The 15,771-nt window shown below is 47.8% G+C and overlaps 1 protein-coding gene across 2 annotated transcripts; it reads right to left on the bottom strand.

Annotated features, from left to right (window-relative positions):
- Nucleotides 1-201: 201 nt before the first annotated feature.
- On the bottom strand, nucleotides 202-11,476 carry LOC148819290 (rab5 GDP/GTP exchange factor-like). 2 transcript variants are annotated; one of them, XM_088936027.1, is made up of 9 exons: nucleotides 11,335-11,476; nucleotides 9,228-9,392; nucleotides 7,103-7,242; nucleotides 6,671-6,822; nucleotides 6,298-6,367; nucleotides 5,624-5,759; nucleotides 5,068-5,162; nucleotides 3,819-4,075; nucleotides 202-3,168 (listed from the first exon to the last, which is right to left on the bottom strand). In XM_088936027.1, exons 2-9 carry the CDS (start codon nucleotides 9,380-9,382, stop codon nucleotides 2,851-2,853), a joined length of 1,323 nt encoding a protein of 440 aa, XP_088792153.1. In that variant the 5' UTR covers nucleotides 9,383-9,392; nucleotides 11,335-11,476; the 3' UTR covers nucleotides 202-2,850. The 2 variants fall into 2 exon arrangements, with proteins under 2 accessions (XP_088792153.1, XP_088792154.1); XM_088936028.1 differs by lacking the exon at nucleotides 11,335-11,476 and adding an exon at nucleotides 10,856-11,313.
- Between the last annotated feature and the right edge of the window lie 4,295 nt (nucleotides 11,477-15,771).

Below are 15,771 nucleotides of genomic sequence, written 5' to 3'. Positions count from 1 at the left end.
TTTTTTTTAGATACTGTGATGGACAGATTATTGGAAACGCTGAGCTGTAAAAGTTAAAACCCTAAACCTAAAAACTCTAAGGAGGGAGAATCAGTTTCATGTGTGATTTCTTAGTGTTTCAGTATAACAGCTCACCTGTCTTCACTTTTAAAAATTAAATATGTTCATTGTTTTATGATTTTCCTTAAAAAGACAACTCTGTACATTCTGAGAAGACATTTTATTGGATAAAAATAGGCTTTAGTTTTTGTGAGAAAGGAAAGGTGACTGCCAGAGCACCAGAGGTATTTTAGACAGCTTCAGGGTTGGCAGGAACCTGTTTCTGTTTTACAAGTGATTATGCATCTTACAAATCTTAATTACAGCTCTGAAAACAAAAGCAGAGGGCATGTGTCCTGCACAAGGTAGTCTTTACATTTTCAGTAATTCTGTTTCTGGATATGAAATGCACATGGAAAACTACTGTAGAAGGAACAGAAAGGAGCTTCTATCCATGTGCAAACATGTTCCAGACATGGAATGTACTGAAGTTGAGAACATAACTCAATTTAGAATGATTATTAAAGGGATGACAACAAAAAAACATTTAACAACATAAAATAAATATGGTGAAACAGTTCAAATGTGCATGAAAAAAAGTTCAGAGGCACAGGTATTTCTATTATTTGATGCAAGCATTTTAAAGTATAGGGTGACAATTCCAAAAGACACGGCACGAGAGAATAAGAATTTATTGTTAATACACATTCATATCGGTTCTTCATGTGCTTTATTCAAAACTTCATGTCACCAGTAAACATCACAAGCACTACGCAGACTGCTTGTACACAACACAAGGACTTGTGCTAGTGGCTTTGTTTACTGAACACAATCATTGTGAACCCACTTCACCCACCCCCCACTCCCCCAGAAAGTTGCACGAGTATCTTCCGTATACCTCCTCATTTTTTAGCCCTGCTGAAACTGCACACAGCAGCCTGCGGCAGCTGGAGATTAATTCAGAAAGCACTAGTATGCTTACACTGTAACTTGTTCCAAAATACAAGTAGTTGGTTAATAGTTATTTGTTCTTGTACCACTATGGTTACAAGGGTTGTGATGCACTGCTTTCCTTTCTAGATTTCATAGTTGCTAGAGTCCCAGCTGCCTGAAGTTATGTTTTCAGGCAGTGCTGCCAAGCACTCTATCGTCATGAATTTGGGTTGAGATAGTGGCTGTTTTCACGAGAACATTACATTTATTCCAGAGGCTCTTGAGGCCCTGGAGTCTGGGACCCATAGGTGGGGTAGGCGATTGTCCTCTGATCGCTTACCAAATTGTTATAAAATAATCATTTTCCCACCCACGGTCGGGCCTGTTAAGTTACATAACTTGAGTACATACGTGGGATAAAGTTAAGGAACACCAATAACACAGAGCTTACACTCAGAGACAGACTTTAACAGGACATCACAGTCTAATACCAATACCAGCTTCATAAGAAAAGGCACCGAGGTGGAAGGTCCCGACTTCATTATTTATACGCAAAGGCGCTTGAGGAAAGACAAAAAAAATCAGAAATGTCAAACTTTCTCTACTCCACTACAAACAAAATAATTTAGACATGTTCTTCTATTGAGCACCCTGATTCATTTTAAAAAGTACAAGAAAGAGGCTGCTGAAATGAGACTAGAAGAATTGATGACCTGTTCCTTAAATTACAGACCTGTCTCTTAGTTTTACTTGAGTGCTGTAATACTTGCATTCCACCACAAGAGGGAAGCATTGGTTATTTTTGGTTACAATCAAATAACAGTTCTTGAATACTGCACTTCAAACTCAGGTTAAAGCTCTGCGTTGTATAAATATGGCACTTCACTACACGTATCAGACTGCTGTTGAAAGAGGGTTTTTTTCTACACCCACTCCCCTTGTCTCTATAACTCCAAAAGATCTAGAAATCGTCGCACCAGTACAATTACCTGGGTTTACAAAGCAAACCCTTTTTTCCCCAGAGCATGTTTTACTTCCCCTCTGCCCTGGGAATGAAGCAATTCTGATTATTTAAAGGCCGGTTTAGGTTAAGCAGCCAAAAGACTCCTGTGCTTCACAGTCGACAAACAAAAACAATAAATATGCGGCTAAGATCATGTAGGATTCAACTGACGATAATTCAGAGAAAAATGAAAAAAGGTGCAAAGATGTAGGTACCTGAGTAGTAACCACTCTTAAGTATTGCTTAAGACTTCCAGCGCTTAAATATTCATAACTAAGTAGGAAACAAAATACTCATCTTTATTGGTGTGTCACAGAGAAAGCAAGCAGGCAGGTACAACTGTAGAATGAACTACTGGTACCTCACAGCTGACACTTTCCTAATTAAAACATGTTCAACGTGCAGCAAATGCAGCCTCTGAGAAAACAAATTTGTCAATGAGACCTCTCTGAGTTTACTGAACAGTGCTACCCTAGTGTAGCAGGACCCCTCAGGCCTGCTTCAGAGTGCCTGCCCGATCCACCACAGAGAAGCATCCCCCTGCGCCGGCCCTTCACGAGGAAAACCTATTGAGTTACCCTGCACCCTGGTACAGCTGTGTTCTTGGCAATGGACTGAAGATAAAACACTGGTGTTTGCAAAAGTCCCAGCTGAAGGGCTGGTCGCCAAAACCTAACACTTCGAGACAGAAGCCAGAAATCAAACCGTGTTACTTGGTTTCCTGTTTTCCACAGAACTGTTACAATAAGGTCTCAAACACCAAAGCCTTGAACTTCAGCCCAGTAATTTGTAAACCCATTTTACCAAAAGTAATACCTGGGGTTGAAGTTTCAGAAGCGAACATCCAGACGCCCAGGCAGGCCACGCCCCTGAAGCTAGCTCTGACTCGGGGGCTCTGTGCATGTGAAGTTCAGGGGGACCTTGGCCTGGATTTCCTCCACCTGCGTCTGCACTGCCTGCACCCACCGCGCCAGGTCTGCCTGCAGGGCCTGCGCCCCCTCCGCCAGCTGCTCCTGCCGGCTCGCCACCTCCGCCAGGAGCTGCCGGTTCTTCCTGGCCCTCCGAAGCCCCTCGCAATCCGTCTCCGCGTCCCGCGGGGCCGCGCGCTTGCCCTGCATGTACCCCTCGAACTCCTCAGCGCTCAGGTTCAGGGCCGGGCCGTCCAGCTTCTCGATGAAGGCCACAGCGCAGCACTGCCGGGAGAGCAGAGACCTGGCTTCAGTTTTAAACAGTTTCTGGGTGAACAGACAGGACGCAACACAGACATATGATACACAAGATGATAAAAGGAACGTCAAATGGTTAATTTTTACAGGACTTGCTTACAGTACACATGTGGTTCATTAATTTTTAGTTTCTTGTTGCATATACAGTCTCGTGAAAAGCATTCACCCCTTCCTGCATTTTCTTCCTATGGAATATTGACAGTGCTTCATGTGGGTCCTAATGATGTATACAGACAGTCTGAGTGAACAAATAACACCAACATTTTGTACTTGTTTCATTAATTTCAGGAACAGTCATCCAACTTCCAGTGTCCCTGTGTGTAAAAGTCCCCCCTAGTTCAATCAATTCAACTAAAAGGCATAACTAAGGCGGTCTGTGTGAATACTTGATTAAGTAACCGGGGCTTATTTGCATCAGCCCTGCTCGGTGTAAAAGAAACTCAGCTGTTCATCATCGTCATCGTCACCAGTGAAGCCCCACCCATACAGACCCTCAGAGCCACGCCACGCCCCGTTCAAAAAAGATTCCTGAAGGTCGTCGCGGGAGTGCGCCAGTCTGGGGACGCTCTGGGGAAGCTCTGGGCCCCAGAGGCCCGCGGTCCCGCAGCTGGACTCACCAGGTTGGTGAAGTAGTAGCCGGACGCCCCGGCCATGAGGCTGTGCGGCAGGCCGAAGCGGGTGATGTACTGCGTGTTGGAGTGCAGCCGGGGCGGGTTGGCCTTCAGCACCACCAGGATCATGCCGGACAGGAAGTCGTCGGCGCTCGCCGGCTCCGAGCTGGAGGAGGCCAGCACCCGGAAGACACTCTGGCTGCACTTGGAGACGCAGGCCAGCTTGTCCTGCGGCGCTCGCCGGGCGTCCATCTCGATTATCGCTGCCGAGAGCAGGGGGCGAAACGCCTTCATCGTACGGCCACTGGGGTTCGGGAAGTTTCAGAATCTCTCTTCATCCACTAATGTTCTAATCGCTGCTTCCAATTCAGAGTCACAGGAGGAGCTGGAGTCTATTCCAGCAAGGAACAGGCACAGGGCAAGATACAGCCTGGACCGGACACGCACATACTCACAACTGGGCCAGCATTCCCAGAAGCCCGTTAACCTGCCAATGTCTTTGGACTGTGGAAGGAAACTGGAGCACCCAGAGGAAACCCAAGAGAGCATGGGCAGAGCATGCAAACTCCACACAGACAGCACCCCAGGCCTGTAATTGAACCCAGGGCCCCAGCATTGTGACGCAGCAATGCTGACCATTGGTAGAATATAAGAGTAATTCAATTCAAGGTGCTTTATTAGCATGACCAATGGGTACAATCAGTGTTGCCAAAGAGTATCGAACTAGCTACAGCCCTGTGTAGGACAGTGACAAGTGTTGACAAGATAGGTGATCCTGGTGTTCAGGACTATTACACATTCAAGGCATAGGTACATTTGAAGGCGTTCCAGGAAGTGAGTTTAATCAGGACTCTTGAGCACAGATCGCTTATGTGCTCAATGAAAAGTCATGCTCAGTGGCCTGGCCAGACATGATGCCCTGATCCTGTCTGACACTGGTAGAGAGCCACTGGGGTCACTGGGTTCCATGAACGTGCAGGCCTTCAAATGGTCGTCTATCAAGGACTATTATACAAAGCTGTCTGGTTTTGTGTGCACTTTACCCTGTTGTTCTTCAAAAATAAATTCAAAAGAGCACAATGGAACGTACCAGCTGAACGAAATAATTAAAAAAGCCTAAGATATCGAACGGAGATGGTGAGGACAGAACAGCATAAGGCATAGCATCTACATACATTTCAGAGCACAACAACAGAGCCATATTCTGTTATTAATCAGTGAGAAATTAAAAGATACTTTCTAAAAAAAAACTCACCTGTGATGGCAGGCAGGAGGGGGTCACTGTTGACCTCTAACCTCTCCTCTTTAATGGGAACATGAAGCATCTGAGGGGTCACCCAGCTGAGAGATCTGTGGAAATAGCAGTGGCAAAGATCAGCTTAGTAACTAGTTAGGCAGTGTAGATGTAATAGTAAAAGGCTGCTTCAGACATTCCTAAACCCAATACAGAAGGAAAGACCTCTGTCCAATTATAGTCCACCTCATTAGAAAAACTCATGTGGTGATTTTCTGGACTCTGGGCCTAACCTTCAGTGGTTTAGCAGGTATGCAATCTGAGATACAAATTTTGTTTTAACCCACATGGCCTAAGGAATGATATCTTGCCTTCCTACACCCTGTAAGCCTGAATGAGATTTTGACTTTAAGGAATAATTATAGCCTATTTGTGTAAATTTCCTCCAGAGGATTAGCTGTCCACTTGGTGATGTATTCTGGGATTTTCAGCATCTGTTATGAACAACAGCCTATAAAAGGATGACTGTTACTGAGCTGTACTCAGCGGGCTTCCAGGTCTGTGGTCCGAGTCTCACCGGATCCTCCTCTGCAGGGCCAGGTCTTTCTGCTCATCGTCAGAGCTGTCGTGGCAGAACACCCACTTGTGCAGACGCGTCATGATCAGCTTTTCAATGTGCTCCATCATCTGCACCGTCTGCTCCTCGGAGAGGCCTGCAGGACAGAGGGGGGGCACCAGCTCGAGCCCGAGGGAATCCCACACCCTTCCTCCAGCTCACTGCATGTGCACAACCAAGCCACAGCCAAGCGCTCTTTCAGGCGTGCAACAGGCATTCCTCTCACACGTATCGGTTCTGTGCTCCACAGAACCTTTGGGTTCAATCGGTCAGTCTCTCTCTATGGGTACAGGCAACACGGCAGACTAGAACAGCACGAAAAAGACTTCTATCCCTTTCTTGACCAGAACAAATCCCAGATCTCAACTGTACCGAAAACTGTGTAACAAACTGTTTCAGCAAAGGTCTGGATCCAACACATCCAGCCCAATTTGCTGCAAAATCTGGCCCTTGCGTCACTACGCTACTGACAATCAACCAAACAAGACAGTTTATACATAAGGCCATTCAGTCCCGTCAGACACACAGCACATGAGACCATTCAGTTGTTCTTTAGTTAAATAATGGGGGCCAACCATAAGATACACAAGTTCATACAAAATTGTATTATACACCTCCAACTGCTTTTTACTCACTGCTGAAGTGTCCGGCGATACTCTGATAAAAATCCTGCACCAGATCCGACTGTTTCTGTACCGGCAGATCCTACAAAGAGACAGACGGGGGATCAGCCAATGCCCAGTTCTTCCAGGTTCTAAGCTCTTCATCTCAGCGACACTAGAAAGAGGTCTGCTGCCTCACCTTCTCAGAGAAGCAGTGTGAGAGGGCACTGGACAAAGCGTTAGCAGACCTGGGGCACAGTGGGCTAGAGGAGGAAGGAGAGAGTGGGGAGGGTGAGATTTGGCAGGAGACAGGCTGTGAGTGACAGGCAGTCTGGGAGCAGAAATACAGATGGGAGACTGGCAGAGACTTGGACAGAGACAGGTAGTCGGTGAGAGGGGCTATTACATGGTAGGCCTCCATGGTGTTGACAAAGGCCGTGCAGCGCGACTGCAGGCTCTGGGAGAACGGCTTGCGCAGCAGCTTGAGGAAATTAGTAAAGTCTCCAGGCTGGAGGCTCTGAAACGCCTTTAGGGCAGCAGACTGGCTCTCTGTGGGCTCTGGGGACAGAGAGGAGACAGATATTAGTAAAACCAAAAACCCTGCAAGGGGATGAAGGAGCTTGACTGGTAAAGCCCAGGCTCAGAGAGCCGCCCATTGATAAAAACAGAACAGCACAACTGACACTCACTTCAGAGCCAAACTAGATTTCACAGGAAATCTGTGAAACAACCACTGGCCTTAGTTTACTAGTCAGGTGATGGGTGAATTTAAAAGCCTGTGGCTCATTTTGAGAAAATGACGCCTTTGTGTTTTGAGCTATGTAGAGGACCATCTCACCGTTGGGTTTCTTCGGAGAGGAAGAAGGGCCCCAGAAAAGCCTCTTCATGGTGTTGACTCGTCGCCCCTTTTCTGTGCTCTTCTTCTCCTCGAACTTGGAGAAGGTGATGGCTGAGCCCCCTTCCACACCGGGGCTAGGGCTGCGGACACAAAACAGCAACCCCACACACGCTTAGCCATCGCAGAGCGAAGATCTACACACCCCAGGGCACACCGGCCACGGGAAGTCAGAAAGCAACGAGCGCATCCTAAACAAACGGGAATCTTTTTAAAAGAGAAGACGACGAGGGGAATAGATGCACATTCATTGCTGTAAAGTACTGGCAAGATCTAGGCAGGAAACTAATTCAGGGCAAACCAAACCAGCAAAATAAGTATCGGAGAACAAGAAGAAAGGGTGGAAGGTATTTGGAACAGAGAACCTAGCCATATACATGAAACAGATTCCCTGGCATCTTTTAAAAAAGGGCTGAATGAGATGATGTTCAATGCTGTACTAGCAACCAAACAAATGATGAGCCCAATGGTCTCTTTTCACTTGTCACCTTGTACCAAAAGCACATGCTTTCTTCAAATGTACACAGGCTGCGCACTGAAGCTCACATGTACACACAATCAATTAGTGCACACGTGAACCCCAATCTCTCTAATGCACAAGAGATAAATACACTCCTTATAAGAACACGGCACTGGAGGGATACAGAATTATGTCATCTTTCTCCAATACAGGGTTGAGGGGGAGCCGGAGCCTATCCTGTCAAGCAACAAATGCAAGTCAGGTCGCCAGTCCACCACACAGACACAAACACGCACTCACACCAGGGCCCGTTTTCCCAGAAGCCTAGCAGCTTGTCCTAGCAGCAGGACTTTGGACTGTGGGAGGAAACCGGAGCAGCTGGAGGAAACCCACAAGAACGCAGGCAGGGCAAACTCCACAAAGAAGCTCTCCTTGAATCGAACCCAGGGCCCCAGCTCTGCGAGGCAACAATGCTGACCACTGCACCACCCTGCCGTCCAAACGTACATTCAAGATATATACAAGCTAACAGACGTGCTTGAAAAACACTTGAAAAGGTCAACACAAAAATCTTGTTCTGGGGATAAGTAGGGTCAACACAGGTGGAAAATTAGGAGAGGACAAGTAAGAACTGCTTACACATAAATGTAGCTTATCGCAAAAAAAAATATCCCTGTGTTCTCTCCTGTGCCTTAGGTGTTTCCATATCATTTAGAAATGAAAATGTAAGCCAGTGTGGCAAAGTACATGATCACATTTAAACCCAGAGCTGCTGTACTGGTTTCATGGCTCCATGAAACTGATAAAAAATTGCAAAGGTAGCTGCATGCTCTCATCTGGAGGATTTCAGCGTACAAACGCGTACATTTCTTTACTAAAAACCTAGAGGGGAGCAGGGATAATATCAAATATCCAAGACCGTCCAGCTATATATGTGAGAGACCGTAATTAATATATCTTAACGATGACCCACATAATAGTTCACTGGACTGAATAATTCAACTATTCTCTATTTCTTCACACTGTACTAAGAACGGGATCAGCTGGTCTCCAACCTTGTTCCACAGGTTTTTTTGTTGCACTTGAGTGTGCAGCTGGGGATGGTGCCGAGACTGTACCATACCAGTAATACTCAACTTAGTACGCAGCTCTGTAACAAATCTACAAGTTCACTGCGATTGACCTATTTTTCTTTTTTTTTTAAGTGAATGTGAGATGCAATTCCATAGGAAACACTTAAGCTCAGTATTTAACCAACATTTGTACATTTAAAACAATCACCAAGCCCTGAAGAATGAACAGATCCCACCAAATACCATCTGCACAATCCAGTTAGTCCACATCGTGTGCACATATTGTGCCAAGAATTTGGGAGCAGCTGCAGGTGGTCAACAGCATCGCAGCTGAGGAAAAGCAGCATTTTTTTTTATCACGAGCTTTAGAATGTTTTCACAAGAACACAGAAACATGCAAGAAGGACGGTGATACACCACTGAAAGCTTCCTGAAAACGACTTTTTGAATCGTGCGACGCAGTTATTAAAGGCAGGGCTCGGGGACACGGCCCCGGGACGTGTACTCAGGCAGGGCGGTCCGCCGTGGGCCCTACCTGCTGTCCTGCCTGCAGGCCTGCGCCCTGCGAGACCTCTCTCGCCAGCACTTGGAGCAGCAGCCCTGCCACGCGGGGTTGCCATAGTAACCACAGCCATCTTTGCACAGCAGCTCCGACTGGTCCACGTGAATTCCCCTGGGTTCTGCCCACATTCCTCCTGGCCTGGAAACAGGGGTCACGGCTTGTTAATGTCACAGCGAACTGTAGTTTCACAAGTGGCAAGCTTTGTCCTCAGATAAATAAACTGAATTGAATCAAAACTAAAATCCAGAACAAAAACACCAAGTTATGGGTTAAGTAACACATGGGAAGCTTAAATGTTGAGCGTACAGTGTACTATAAGTAGGGCAATACCTAGAGCATTACTGCGTCACGGGACAGCCTGAAGTCATGCCTTGCTCGCTAGATGCCTCAGATTTACAGGAAGAGAGGACAAGAAATGTAACAATACTCATATAAGGAATCTTTGTAAACCCCATCTTATCCCTTCTGGTTTATCTTTTTGGAATGCAATATTTCAAAATATAAACTGGAAGTTAGTTTGGACAACTCCTGATAGATATTGGGATATTTATTTGATAGGTATTACAAATAAAGTTAGAGATATTGTTTAAAATTGTTCATAAGTTTTATTCAGTTAAATTAGTGCTCTCTAAATTTAAACCTGAGCAGGATGATCTGTGTGTTTTTTGTCGGGTTGAAAGGGAATCTTTTGTGCACTTATTTGTAAGGTGTGTGTTTGTGAAGTTGTTTTGGACGGACTTGTAGAGTTTTGTTTGCAGGCAGTTAAAGGTGTTTTTTAGATTTAAGGATTTTGATATTTTATTGTACTGTTTAATAGAAAATTTGGAAAAAGAGCATTTATTTATAGTCAATTTATTAGTCATTTCACATCCATAAATCAAAATGGTCTAATAATCCCCTTTTTAGTACTTTTGAGGTGGAGCTGAAACACTATTTAAATTCTATACAAAATTTGAGAAATAATAAAGCAAGGAAAACATATGATATATGTAAAAAATACAATTTGATCACACAATTTACTTCATTACCTCTGGCGGTTGAATGTTTTTTTTTCTGTTTGGGTTTTTTTCTATTGTACCTTTTTTTGATCCTCTGGTTGTACTTGTATTTGTAAATTCTTTATAAGTTTAATAAAAAAATTATGAAAAAATATTTATTACAGGAAGAGAGATGAGTTTTAGAAAAAAAAACTAAAGCGACTCAAACTCCACCTTGGTGTAGGCCTACTTGCCAATAAATCCCGGATTCGTTTAATCACCAGATTCTAGCAGGTTAAAGATGAACGTCACTCTCTTACAAGTACTTTGAATTTCACAAATTAACCTGCTGCGTCATATTTTTCATAAATCAGTGAAGGAAAGCTGCCCGCACTGATCTCTGAACGCCTTTCCTCCGCACATCAGTGTTGATAAGGGTTTCATCTCTGGATAGTGGCAGCACTCTGGAAACGTGTCAGCAATGCAATTTTCTTAATGCAATAAAAGTCATCAACGAACAAAGACAGCAACGCGTATAATCGTTACTTCAACGAAAATTCCTAAAAGTTCGAAAATCGAAGATATAAAATACTCATCAAAAAATATATTTTCGTTGTAAATTACCTGCACAAAGCTGAAGCTAAGATTACACCAATCGCCACCCGTATGCAATCTCGTTGTAGGAGACGAGTTATATACTAGACTAGTTATCTTTATTTAAGTTTTCCATATTTAACTAGTTTTCAAATAGGCTTTATATCCGCCGCCCTAGGCACCGAAAGTGAGTGATGCCCTGTTGTTGTACAATCATTTTAATAACTTAGAAAATAAAATCGATCAAACCCAGACATTTTCTCCCCCGGATCTCAAATGCAAACTTAAGAGAAAAACAGCCTGTTTTTTCTTGGAGTCTTTTTTTCCGGCGTTTTACTGCTATCAGCCCAGACAACTTTTGCTTGTTTCCCGGAGTTTCCGCAAATGCCGGTGCGTGATGTCTTGATGTTTACAGAGGCTGTCAGATCCGATTTCAGGAAACTCACAATCTCCTATTTCCCACCCCACTGCCCCAAACACAGCAAAAAGAGGGTTAAAGGGCAACTCACCGGGCTGGACGGCAGCAGTACCTACACTTTACTGCAACACCGGTGTATAAACGAAGCTGACAGATAAATCAAGTTCGAGATAAAGTACGATTCACCCTCTTCTGTCTCTTGGTGCTTCGTCCGTAACCCGGAAATGCTACACTAAGCGTCACGAATGAGCCGGAAGTGTATGCAAATAGCCGAATTTCAATCAAAGTAGAAGACTTTCAGCTACCACAGTAGCATATGAGGAGTATAGCAACATTAAGCAAGTGACAACCAGCTGAAACACCTGCTTTGTTATTTCTTCATGGTTAACTGTAATTCCTTGAACATTCAGCTAAAATTTGAGAGGGTCCTTTTTTTCATTTTAAATCGCCTCCACTAATCTCCACGTTTGACAAATCTAAGATGATTCATTTTTTATTAATTTTACAGCACCTTTCTTCCATTTATACTACTGTAAAAATTGTCATCGCTATATTTTTCATAGAAATGTTTTTTTTTCTGTTCAGTGAAAAGGGTTTAAGATGCAAGCTTTTAAAGGAGCTGTATCTGAAATGTGTTATTAAATCAAATTCTTTATTATATTTAAATTCAATCGTTTTTTTTAACTATAACCAGGGACAAAAACTTTTTTGCACCACCAAAAGTGGTGAGACATACAATGTTAAGACAGTCAGCCAATAGCAAATCACCCTTCTTTATTCCGTTTTAAGTCTTTATTAATATTTTTGGTCTGGGTGGATCACCTCTAGAAAAACTGCAGTGCAGAATTGGATGGGGAAAATTTGTGCCTCTCCACAGGTGGATGGAATCTATTGCACAGACCCTCAGCTAATAGTAAATCACCTTGTTTTTGGCAGCTAGGTGTCTCTGTCAAAACTGCTGGGGTTTATAGAGCACCTCCTATTCCCAGACTGGGACTGTGCAGCGATGGGCAGGGAGCAGTCTCACTCCCCTCCCAGCCAAACAAAAATTTGTGCCTCTTCAAAAATATTTCAGATCTACTCTACAGATCCTCAGCTAATTTAGTACATCACCATGGTTTTCTCAGATAAGTGTCTCTGCTAAAGCTGCTGGGGTTTATAAGACCACTTGCTGTTCCCAGACTGGGACCACGCAGTGATGGACAGGGAAAACTGTCAACAACATCCGTGATCCCAACCAAAGTAATGCTGACACTGAAGATCATAGTATTGCGACCAAAACCATAGCTGTGACACGGAGTAACCATACAATAAAAAAACAGTTCTTAGACACAGAGTGGATGACTGGCAATGTTTTGAAAAGGCAGAAACCGTTATGCATCTAAATCACCCAACCGCCAAAAAAAACAAAGGTGGAGTGCGATGCTTGCACTGAGCGGCTTAACTTTGTGTAGGTATGAAACAGAATGACAGAGATACTGAATCTGTAGGGTTTCTGTGTTGCTCAGAAAATTGTGATGTTAAAGCCATGGCATTAAAAACTGGGTTCACTTTAATGAACAAATGTGAAGCACTCAGCAGTTTAATACATAATAAGTCAGATGTAACCAAAAAAAAAGTAAAATTGATGTGTCACATGTCAGCATTGGTGCTCAAACAGCGCTGGATTATCTCAGTTTTGGGGCTTATTGTGGTAAGACAAACAAACAAATGGTAGTTCAGGTGGGTAGCTGCGTCAGCATGCGTAGGCTGCAAAGGAACAAGTAATTGTTTTCTTTCTTTTTTCCCCAGCATGGAATAAACCTACGTTTCGACCGTGGAGCCTTCTTCAGGTGTTAACAGATGGTGTCCAGCGGGGTCAGTGCTGGGGGTCACACTGCCCTGAGGTGTCCAGGGGGGTCAGTACACTGGACCACAGTCCCCTGCCGCAGGGAACACCTGGCCTGGATCGGACTGCTGCGTACTTGGAATCTACAAATCAACAACCTACATAGTGAAGTTTTAACGCAGTGAAACTAAAAAACAAGCGAGAATTACGCCACTTCCTCGGCACGTCCTACACTGCCACCCTGCGCCCTGAGGCAGCTTCGCTCTTGCAACAGTAAAGACAGAGATCCGTCTTTAACACAAACACCTGTACGCGTAACCACCTATCGCGTCCCGCCATGTGCGCCCCCCTCCCTCAGCCTTGCTCATGCATATTCATGCACCCGTCTCTGTGGGGGTGTGTGCGGATGGGGCTGTGGGGCTGTGGGGGTGTGTGCGGATGGGGCTGTGGGGGTGTGTGGTGGCTGTGTGGACGTTGGGCGGTGTGTGGGGGTTCTGGGGGCTCCTGGGTGCTGTGGGCGTTGGGCGGTGTGTGGGGGTTCTGGGGGCTGTGGGGTGTGGGCGTTGGGCAGTGTGTGGGGGTTCTGGGGGCTGTGGGGTGTGGGCGTTGGGCGGTGTGTGGGGGTTCTGGGGAGTGTGTGGGCAATGGGCGGTGTGTGGGGGTTCTGGGGGCTGTGGGGTGTGGGCGTTGGGCGGTGTGTGGGGGTTCTGGGGGCTGTGGGGTGTGGGCGTTGGGCGGTGTGTGGGGGTTCTGGGGAGTGTGTGGGCAATGGGCGGTGTGTGGGGGTTCTGGGGGCTGTGGGGTGTGGGCGTTGGGCGGTGTGTGGGGGTTCTGGGGGCTGTGGGGTGTGGGCGTTGGGCGGTGTGTGGGGGTTCTGGGGGCTGTGGGGTGTGGGTGTTGGGCGGTGTGTGGGGGTTCTGGGGGCTGTGGTATGTGAGGGCGTTGGGTGGTGTGTGGGGGTTCTGGGGGCTGTGGTGTGTGTGGGCATTGGGGCGGTGTGTGGGGGTTCTGGGGGCTGTGGGCGTTGGGCGTTGTGTGGGGGTTCTGGGGGCTGTGGGGGTGTTGGGCCTTGTGTGGGGGTTCTGGGGTGTGTGGGCTTTTGCGGTGTGTGGGGGTTCTGTGGGATGTGTTAGCGTTGGGTAGTGTGTGGGGTTTCTGGGGGCTGTGGGGTTATGACGCAGTGGTGGCCGGGCCTAGCGAGATGTGACGCAGTTGTGGCCGGGCACAGTGTGGTGCGCTGGCAGCTGCAGGGTGTGACGCAGTTGTGGCCGGGTGCAGTGTGGTGCGCTGGCAGCTGCAGGGTGTGACGCAGTTGTGGCCGGGCACGGTGAGGTGCGCTGGCAGCTGCAGGGTGTGACGCAGTGGTGGCCGGGTCTGGCGAGGTGTGACACAGTGGTGGCCGGGCAGGGCGAGGTGTGCCGGCAACTGTGTGACGCAGTGGTGGCTGGGCGTGGGAGGTGCGTTGGCTGTGTGGCAGTGAGGGTGTGTGCGGATGGGTTTGAGGGGGTTTGTGGGCTTTGGGGGTGTGTGATGGGTTTGTGGGGGCTGTGGGGTGTGCGGGAGTTCTGGCTGCTGTGGGCGTTGGGTAGTGTGTGGGGGTTCTGGGGGCTGTTGGGTGTGTGGGCATTGGGCGGTGTGTGGGGGCTGTGGGGTTTGTGGGGGTTCTGGGGGGTGTGTGGGCATTGGGCGGTGTGTGGGGGTTCTGGGGGGTGTGTGGGCGTTGGGCGGTGTGTCGGGGTTCTGGGGGGTGTGTGGGCGTTTGGGCGGTGTCCGGGGGTTCTGGGGGGTGTGTGGGCGTTGGGCGGTGTGTGGGGGCTGTGGGGTGTGTGGGCGTTGGGCGGTGTGTGGGGGTTCTGGGGGGTGTGTGGGCGTTGAGCGATGTGTGTGGGTTCGGGGGGGTGTGTCGGCGTTGGGCGGTGTGTGGTGTTGTGTGTGTGGGAGTTGGGGTGTGCGGATGGGGCTCTGGTCTGGCCCGGCCCGGTGGGTCCTGTCTGTGGTCTGGCCTGGTGGGACGGTTTCAGGCTGTGGTTTTTCACGGCTGGTTCGGACTGTGGTCTGGCCCGGCGGGTCTGCGCTCTGGTCTGCCCGGCGGGTGTGGGCTGTGGTCTGCCCCGGTGGGTTCGGACTGTGGTCTGGCCCGGCGGGTTTGGGCTCCGGTCTGGCCCGGCGGGTGTGGGCTCCGGTCTGGCCCGGCGGGTGTGGGCTGTGGTCTGACCCGGCGGGTCTTGGCTTGGTCTGGCCCGACGGGTGTGGGCTCTGGTCTGGCGCTGTGCAGGGGGCTGGCACCTCTGTCTTTGCCTCAGTGCTGCAATGATGTGGTTGGATTCTCTCTTCCTGATCGATCGTGAAGAAATTCCTTTACCAGATTCTGAGCAGCGCCGGGGCCTACTGGGCTCCAGTTCCACAGCAGTCGAGTCCGGGCCGGGTCTTACCAGAATGGGGTGTGTGCGGATGGGGCTGTGGGGGTGTGTGGTGGGTGTGTGGGCGTTGGGTGGTGTGTGGGGGTTCTGGGGGGGGTGTGGGCGTTGGGCGGTGTGTGGGGGTTCTGGGGTGCAGTGGGCGTTTGGCGGTGTGTGGGCGTTTGGGCGGTGTGTGGGGGTTCTGGGGGGTGTGTGGGTGTTGGGCGGTATGTGGGGGTTCTGGGGGCTGTGGGCGTTGGGCAGTGTGTGGGGGTTCTGGGGGGTGTGTGGGCGTTGGGCG

Source organism: Atractosteus spatula, chromosome 17, assembly GCF_055471065.1.
Source record: "Atractosteus spatula isolate fAtrSpa1 chromosome 17, fAtrSpa1.hap1, whole genome shotgun sequence".
Taxonomy (NCBI): Eukaryota; Metazoa; Chordata; class Actinopteri; order Semionotiformes; family Lepisosteidae; genus Atractosteus; species Atractosteus spatula.
Note: the sequence above shows the minus strand (reverse complement) of the source record. Positions and strands in the feature narration are given on the sequence as shown.

Coding starts and splice junctions, on each gene's coding strand:
- LOC148819290 (XM_088936027.1), bottom strand. CDS start 9,382: ATGTGGGCAGAACCCAGGGGAATTCACGTGGACCAGTCGGAGCTGCTG. Junction 7,243..9,227: donor GCCTGCAGGCAGGACAGCAG/GTAGGGCCCACG, acceptor TTGTGTCCGCAG/CCCTAGCCCCGGTGTGGAAG. Junction 5,760..6,297: donor TATCGCCGGACACTTCAGCA/GTGAGTAAAAAG, acceptor TCTGTCCTGCAG/GCCTCTCCGAGGAGCAGACG.